This window comes from Ipomoea triloba, chromosome 5 (assembly GCF_003576645.1).
Source record: "Ipomoea triloba cultivar NCNSP0323 chromosome 5, ASM357664v1".
Lineage (NCBI taxonomy): Eukaryota > Viridiplantae > Streptophyta > Magnoliopsida > Solanales > Convolvulaceae > Ipomoea > Ipomoea triloba.
This window is the reverse complement of record NC_044920.1, coordinates 15,407,208-15,416,191: the sequence shown is the minus strand read 5'-3', so window position 1 is coordinate 15,416,191 and position 8,984 is coordinate 15,407,208. Positions and strand designations below refer to the sequence as shown.

The window sequence follows — 8,984 nt, the reverse complement described above, 5'->3', positions numbered from 1 at the left end:
CGATAATTTCAGGAATGGGTTCATTGATAAACAACTGGGTGGCATCATAGGAGCTTGAAAGCTTAGTTTCCTCAGCTTTTGAAAATAACACAAAGAAAAAAATATATTATTGAAGCATGTAGACTGTTTGGTAAAAAAAAAACTATACATAGATCTGTTTTGTGTACTTACCATTGTAACCACTTTTGACCCTACAGAATTGCATCAAAATAATGACATTAACATCGGTACTTTTTTTGTACCAAGAGTCGACCTTATCGACATGATCGTCCCATACTGTGCATTTCATTTCATCACCACTGCAGTTATAAAAATAGATTACACTGTAAAACCCAAAAAAAAACCTAGTATTAAAAAAAAAAAAAAAAAAGAAAGAACAATGGAAATAACCCAGCATACTTTACCTTTCATCCTCTATGAGGAAGTCAATCAACCGAGAAGGCCTTCCACCTACAATCTTTTCTATAGGAGAATAAATCTCAACGATCCTTCCAATCACATCTTAAAAAAAAAATTCCATTAGAGCATATAAACAGTGTACTAAATGAATAGAATAGAATAGAAAATGAGTTTGATAATTTACCAATGAGTTCTTTGTCATCAATCTTCTCAGACTCTTTCAAAGATTTAAAACTTCTCAGACGAAACATGTGCCTAGGAAAATTTAAATTCTTGTACTGTTTCACAATCGTAGAGTAATTAAACTTGACCATAAATTTGTTTGGGCTCGTCTTATAAGTATAAAAATTAGTGACCACAAGAAAGTTTTTTAGACAATAAACTTTTCCTTCAAAAAACTGGTTTTGAAATTTAACAACATGCTCGCGTGGGATGTGAGCATGTAAAACATTACCCTACAATGAAAAATAAACAAAAATTACAGTGTTATCAATTGAATGTGCTGTATATAGACACTTTTCATATAAAACTTGATATTTATGATGCATTTTTCAGGTCAGAAGATTACCTCGCTATCATGGAAGACACATTCTCGACATTTCACAACTTCAGTGGACCTACGTTCCTTCACTTCATACGTTCGAATGCATCTTACCTTCAATGCACAGGTTGTTCTCATTGGTGATATATCAGTGGCCAAGACGTACATCGGCGGCATTTTGTATCCTACAATCTCTAGTGAATGTGTTTGTATGTATGTAAAATTCCAATGGCATACATGAACTGAACTTTCTCACCTTTTATAGGCCATCATTTAGAGTCCTATTAATGTAACTTAATAATGAATTAAAAGCATTAAGGCCGACGTTTAGATATCTAAGAAATTTTACGGCTGCCGATTGAATTAGGTTCATTAATGCTCAGGTTTTGATAAGTAATGGACACGACCTTTTATTTATTTAAACTAAACATTTATCCAAACGAAGAGTCCCAGCATACTTAAATTCAATAGCATTAAACACTGCGTAAAACTGATCATGCTATCACTAAAACGACGTAGCATCTTTTGAGCGGGAATTGGAGCCAAAAATTTTGGCTAAAAACATCTAGCTTTTTTATATATAGGATTATTAGTTTTTTTTTTTTTTTTTTTTTTGGAAAAACAGTATATTATTAGTTCAGTTCCGCACGATTCAGTTTGGTTCGAATTGATTTGATTCGGATAACCCAACTGAATTTGTTGCACGTCGATCGACCAATGACCATCCTCTCACTCTCTATTCTCTAAGCTTCTTGAATCTTTCCTCAACTCACCGCACGCCCACCACTGAATTTCTGGTCATAGATCACTTTTTCCCTCTCTCAACGCCCGCAGTTCGTAGCTGACTGAATCAATGGCTGCCGTCGATACTAAAATCTACCCTTCCCTCTCCGACGTAAAACTCTTATCTCTCACTATGCATTTATCTATATGTACAGGCACAATTTAGCTTGTGATCTGAATTCTGTGGATTTCATTTATATAATTGGTGTTTTATGTTCTGAATTATGAAATACTCTGCATTTCTGTTCACTCCTTTGTTTGGTTGAATTACGAGTGATGTTTTATTTGTGGACTTTGTGTTGAAAATGATACGCATAGTTAGAGATGATCCGCGGAATTTTTCTTCACGGATTCTTATTTTTGATCCCGATGTTTATTGTTATGCTGTTTTGTTTCTTGCGAGAGTAATCTTCTAAGATTGGAGAATGGGCTAGAGGCGCATATGAAAAGAAATTTAGCTAGGTTTAATTGCTTTTTACTTGCTTATTGATATTTGAATTAGTTGAGATGACGGAGATCACATTTCCTTGTGCCTATCTCTGTTGGGATTTATGTCACTTTATGTTTGGGAAAATCTTCTTTCTTATCCTGCCTTGATGTAGGCTAGATATGACAGAACTTTCTGTTTTGCAGTTAAACATTTGATCTTGAAATCTAAAATAATCTACTAACTTACTATGAATTGTTTTGTTTAAGTGGGTGAGAGAGAGGGTTTTTGAGCACAAGGCTTTGGGGTTTAAAGATGGGATTGAAATATCTATTCATTTTCTGGGCTTTGGAATTGGGATTCAGATAAACATTAGATTGACTATGGGATTAATGAAGTTTGATGAAATTATCCCTACCACTAGAGTGCATAGAGCATAATTGTAGTGGGAATGGAGGGTAGTGACCCTTTTATTACCAGTCTAGTGAAATTGCAATCCACTGCTCCTGCGGCATGCTTTGCTAGACATTGCAGTTGGGTATGATGGCTCGTCTCAAACAAACTTGAGAGAAAGGGATTGCAAATCTTACCCCCTCTCTTGTTCTTTCCTTTGTCCAAGAAACCAAATGGGGCCTGGTAAAGTCCATTTGATACTCTATACCCTTGTTGAGTGGCTCTTGTCTCTAAACCTCCACATTGCAAGTACAAATACATATACATATGAAAAATGTCAGGTACTCTTATGTGGTTCAATATTGAACAAGGCATTTGAATATGAGCATCTTGATTTATAACTAGAATTTTTTTCCTTTTAATGAAATCTTTTTGTCATAGGAGAAACATCATTACTTCTTCGCAATAAAGCAGCTATGTCTCATTTTCTTGGTCATGGGACCAATTTTCATGTGTGCGCTATGTGCATAGTTGGAGGGCAAACTTCAGATCAGCGTCATGTCGTCTTGAAGTGGCAGAAATCTGTCATAGTGCTTTTACAATTTGCTGCTTCATATTTTTAAAGCATAAAATTTCAATAATTAATTTAATTAGCGAAACTTAGGGTGTAATTGATACACTTTTATATGTTGTCAGTTTAATCTCAAAGTTGTTTCATTTTTCTTCTTTTGATAGTTACCCTATTAATAGTTTAATACTGGTTTGAATCGAAATTTATAGAACTTATACACTTAGATATGAATCCATGTTTGTTTCTGCTCCATCATCATTCACTTTGCCTACGTGTTAATAGAGTTATTTGTTTGTTTATGAGTTATACTTCTCTAGTAGTACTTGGGCATGGTTTAGTTGCCAAATGCACCAGTGAGAAGAAATGTCTTTGAAAACAGAGAAAGGTGTTAACATCTTCCTTTGTGTGCCCATCTTGGTTTGGCAGTTTGGGCAATAGTTCTGACCCTTATGTCCTCCTGTGTCTCAACTTAGTAAACGTTCCTATCATGCTAATTTGCTTATAATGTATTTCATATGTTTAGACAGGAGCTAAAAATCTTTTGCTTTAGCTTCATATGCCCATCTCTATGCAATTGTACCCTTTAGAAAGAAAGTATTGAATGTCTCTTCCATTGAGCCTTTCATAGAAATGCTCCTTTACTCCTCTTATTAGGGGCTCTTGCTGCATTTCAATCTTTTGTAATACTTTTTGTTCACAGCAATATTTACTGAAAGAGAAAGAGGACAAATTAAATGTGCCCATCGAGCCAGCAGGAGATTTAAAGACCCCTATTGTTCAAGGTGCTGATATGACCTCAGAGATTAAGGTAATCTTGTATACTAGTTGCTTTGTTGAATCATGCATTCTCTATGTTTATTACTGTATGTGCTCATTCTCTCTTTCTCTCTTTCTCTCTCTCATTTTGTGTCACAATGGGTACCAGCTTGAGACAGCTCCTGCGGATTTCCGGTTCCCTACTACCAACCAGACTAGGCATTGCTTTACCCGATATGTTGAATATCACCGGTGAGTCAAACAAGTAATGCTGGTACTTCTTTTCCATTTATATCTTGCTTCATAAACATTTCTGTCCAAGAATACTGATGTAGTTTATGTTACCTTTCAGGTGCATAGCTGCAAAGGGTGACAATGCACCTGAGTGTGACAAGTTTGCAAAGTATTATCGCTCCCTTTGCCCAGGCGAATGGGTATTATTCTGCACCTCCTTTTGCCTGCCTCATTCTTTTTATTTTAATTATTATGTTCTGTCACTACAAGAACATGTTGGTGTATGCTACCCTACTGGTTTTTGCCTACTTTAACTAACTTAGAATCCTCACAATTATCCATCATAATAGATTGGGATTATACTTCTTATGTCACCCTGCTAAAATGATGTGCTATCTTCTTCCTCTTTTATTACTGCCAACATGGGGATTTAAACACTATTGGGTACAATGCTCTCATTATGGTTGACGCGTCTTCCACTTAATCCGGTGGTTATCTTTTTTTTTTTTTTTGGGTGACGTGGAAACCCGTAGCCACTACCCAAGGGTGTGCAGTTAGTAAACCCCGCCTTGTGACCCTAGCCGGCAAAGGACCACAAAGAGGTTAACTAACTTAGGTTGTTCATAGCTAATTGGTTCAAACTAAGAAGGCTAGGATTCGAACTCGTGACCTTGTGGTTACAAGTTTGTATCCTTAGCCATCTTGGCTGGGGTTACCCTCAATCTGGTGGTTATCTTGTTCGGGAAGTACATGGCAGAGATGGTGTTTGATAGTTTACATTGATGTTATGAAGCTCCAGAGTTTAGTAGTTATTATTATACATTAGGACTATAGTGTACACTAAACAATTTTGTTTCTAACTTGACAATGCTTTTGGATGCAGATAGATAGATGGAACGAGCAAAGGGAGAATGGCTCCTTTCCAGGTCCCTTGTAAGTGCCTCTCGGTCACTACCATCGCCTTTGATTCTTTGAATTCATTACATGCAAATGGAATCCGGTTCAAACACAATGAGAATAAGTTTTGACTGTGTGCTGCTCCAACAGCTTGTAACCCAATTTATTGCTGAAGAGTTAATTTCAGCTTTATTTATTTTTTTTTTAACTCATAAATTAGTCTGTAGCACCAGTTAAGAAACTTCTAATGTCAGTTCAGATTTTCATACATACAGTGGTTAATAAGGCTCTGATTTATCTTACTATCTTCTTTAGGAAAAAAAAAAAAAAAAAACTGTATTTGATATTTTCTTTGCCTTCAACAGACCACAATATGGTCAAAATCTTCAGTTCTTAGGTTCAATGGAAAAACGGTGAGTTTTTTTGGTAATCGTTATCTTTGTTAGCCTGGGTGAAGGTTTGAGCTTGTGAAATTCTTGAATTTTCTCCTTTTTTATTTTATTTTTTATTTTTTTAAATTTTATTTAAAGAACAAATTCTAGATTTCTTTATCTTCACTAAACATTTTGGGATTCTTGAAAGCCCTATTTGGATTGAGTTCTTGCTTGGATAATTGATAGAAACTTAAAGACAAGAATCAAATGATTCTTTGAAAGTCTCAAAGTAGTTCGGTAACAAGATCCATGTCAAAGAAAATTCTAAGAGGTTTTTAACACTTTTGTGATAACAAATTGGAGTTCAATATCTTTTAATGAAAAAATTAATCTAGAGAAACAATTCTATTTAATTGCCTTTGGTCCTTTACATAAAAACTTTTGAAGAAAGCTACTAGCTTAAGGAATGTGCATCACCCACTTGCATGGTGATTCATCTACTTGTTTGTGCAACTTCTTTACAATTTAGTTAGTCACTCACTTCCTTGTCATCAACTAAGTAGCTCAAACAAACACTTCAAGCAACTTTCATGGCATGGAGACAAAAGCATTAAATGCATATCAGAATCCATGTGAAAAGCAACAAAACTTTCGAAGAAAATTTAGTCTTCATGAACAAGTTTAATACGCCAATGGTTCAAATTAAGGGGTAAGGAACTTAGAATATTTTAACAATTTTAGTGTCTAGCTAATTTTTTCCTATAAATACTCCACAACCAAATGGTTCAAAACAGATTGTAATATTCTGAATTGAAGTGAAATATTCTCTTTTATCTTTAGATGAGAAGTGCATTGAAAGTTTAAGTTATTTGCGAGAAACATTAAATCTAAGTAAGCTAGTAATGAGAAGCTAGTTTACAAGTTGAGAAGACATACCCCACTATCTTGTTCTTTATATTCATATACATACTCAAAATTTCAAAATAAAATAAAATAAAATAAAACTACTACTAATTACCTAGCTAAGTTTGTTTTAATAGCTAGTTTAGTTCTTAGCCTTGCTTAATCATTGAGAAGATCATTGACTAGTTTGGTGAGACATTCGGCATTCCGCATTTGTAGAGTTCGGAATCTCAACATTCAAGAGTGTACATGGTAAGCTCATTTCTAGAACACAAAAGATTCTGGAGTGATTCCTTGAATGTGCACTTGTTGTGAGAAGCAACTTGTGTATGCATAAAAAAAAAAAATTTAAAGAAATCTTTTTTTGTTAACCTAGGGAAGTCACTCAATTAGACTATAATGTACATGGTTAAATCATACTAAAAGACTAAATTCAATCAATTAGCTAATCTAACTCATAGCTTTATAAAAGCATATGTTCTCTTTTATTTTATCAATGTGAGATTTTTGTCATCTACTTCGTACTGTGTAGTGTGATGACACCTCTGTTACCAAACTGGTGGTCACAAGAGTGTTTTAAAAAAAAAATCAATATGAAATTGTTAAAAATAACTAAATTACAATTAATCTCCATTTGGCTTGCATTTAACTGTAAATCTTGGTCCAAGGTTCAGGGATAAGCACACAATTAAACAAGGGATATAGTCAATATATTGCAACCAACCTGCCAGAATTTTCCATGAAACTCAATACTATATTGCCGATACCATGAACCATATGCATTTTAGGTAAAACATCATAGTGGATCTCGGTATTTAATCAGGTGTTAGACCCCAACCTGACAGAACATTTGGGGTAGATAGGGTCAAATGTTGATATGCATAAGAGATCTATCTATTTTGAGCATAATTCTCACACTACCGTTGTCCAGGTTTGAACTTTGATTTCTTTTTTTAAATACTGTCTATTAAACCAGTGAACTAAATCCGTACGGGTAAATTAACCTAGACTAATTTAAGGGCTTGACTACATTTAGTGGTACAGCCATGATATAATCCAAAGTTATTATATCTGTAATTTGTTATTGTAATATACTAATATAGTATGACTCCAGATATAGCATGTCGTATCAAGCCAGATGTGAACATTTAATTTCAACCTATTAAATAATGAATATTGTCTAAAAAGAATATCCAAGTACATTTAAAGTGCAAAAATAAGGAGTGAACAGTAACATCATATAAAGTTTGCTAAAAAGTAATATTTTCTATCACATGTACCATGGCACAAAGTAGTTTTTGCCTAATAGAGACTTGAACTTTTTTTCTTGGCTAACAAATTACACTAGATTTATGCATGCATTTCTAAATTCCAGAATTGGATCGGAAGCAAATTCTCATATCAGCATTTATTCATTGAAATTAATTAATTACTCCGTACTAATTATTACAATGTAATTAATTATCCTTACAAATATTCTTTTTCCCAAACTTCACCTCTATAACCAATTAAGCAACTCATACGGATTTGATCCTTACATATATTTGGTAGAACAGAACTAACCATCCTCATTTCAAAACAAATGAGCAATACCAAAAGTGAGAGAGCACTCATTCCGATTTTTTTGAGTAAATATCATTTGGGTCTTTGATTATAGTGGTTTTATCACGTTTAGTCTTAAAATTTCAAGTTAACCATCCATGATCCTTTAACTTTCAAGTTAACCACCCGTGTCTCTCTAACTTTCAAATTTTAACTAATCGTGATCTTTCAACTTTCAAATTTTAACCAGCCGTGTGATTCTTCTGAAATGATCACAATTGGTTAAAATTTGAAAGACCAAGGATGTTAAATTTTAAAGGTAAAGGACCACAAGATGTTAATTTGAAAATTTAGCACTAAACGTGGCGCGCACTAAACATGGCGGTGACACTATGGAAGACTAGCTGGTCTTAAGTCAAGATTAAAAAAAAAAAAAAAAATCTTTCTAACTATTTCCGATTATGATACCTACCTTTTATATTACCATCTTTAATTTTCTTTTTTTTTTTGTAAACTTACAGGGTCTTTCTCTCCGTCCGTGTAACGGTCCGGGGTACACCCTCGTTCGCTCCGAGAGGCACGGGAGCTGGCCCAGGGGGAATCGTCACTTGTGGGAATTGAACCCGGGTTCTCCCGAAATTCCTCCCCACAAAGAGAGCTCACTTACCACTTGAGCTACCCCACTGAGTTATAATACCATTTTTAATGTCTAGAAGTTTTGGACTAATTAAATCTTCCCTGCAGAACCCTGAATTGTTGCAATGTGCTAAGCAATATATACCTATAACTATGGCAAGACAGTGGAGGTATTGCTGTCTAATGGCAGTAATGACGTTAAAACTAGCAGAATCAAGCCTGGAAACTATGCTGTTAACCAAGGGATGCAACCCATACAATATTAGCAACCACAAAATTAAAGTTTTTTCAGAAACCTTAATGCCAGCTTTGTTGATCTTAGAATCCAATTGAACAATGGCGATGATAAGCGCTTTGCAACAACACAGCAACCTGTGTATGCCATGGTTCAGTGCAGGAACTATCTCTCGAAAGGGGATTGTGTTGCTTGCTATGAAGTAAGGGAAAATCACTGTTTTTTGTCCCCCAATTGTTTCGAAGTCCCTACTTTTCAATTTGATCATTGAATTGTTTTAAATATCGTCAATT

The 8,984-nt window shown here is 34.6% G+C and overlaps 1 protein-coding gene across 1 annotated transcript; it reads left to right on the top strand.

Moving 5' to 3' along the window:
* The first annotated feature begins 1,596 nt into the window (after positions 1-1,596).
* On the top strand, positions 1,597-5,306 carry LOC116020711 (cytochrome c oxidase subunit 6b-1-like). Its single transcript, XM_031261207.1, has 5 exons — positions 1,597-1,835; positions 3,815-3,922; positions 4,040-4,122; positions 4,223-4,304; positions 4,988-5,306. Exons 1-5 carry the CDS (start codon positions 1,794-1,796, stop codon positions 5,039-5,041), a joined length of 369 nt encoding a protein of 122 aa, XP_031117067.1. The 5' UTR covers positions 1,597-1,793; the 3' UTR covers positions 5,042-5,306.
* Positions 5,307-8,984: the final 3,678 nt, after the last annotated feature.

What these genes read in the sequence shown, in the direction of transcription:
- LOC116020711 (XM_031261207.1), top strand. Translation starts at nt 1,794, where the DNA reads ATGGCTGCCGTCGATACTAAAATCTACCCTTCCCTCTCCGAC. An exon ending in TCTACCCTTCCCTCTCCGAC is followed by an intron (nt 1,836 to 3,814) that starts GTAAAACTCTTA and finishes TTTTGTTCACAG; the next exon opens with CAATATTTACTGAAAGAGAA. An exon ending in CGATATGTTGAATATCACCG is followed by an intron (nt 4,123 to 4,222) that starts GTGAGTCAAACA and finishes GTTACCTTTCAG; the next exon opens with GTGCATAGCTGCAAAGGGTG.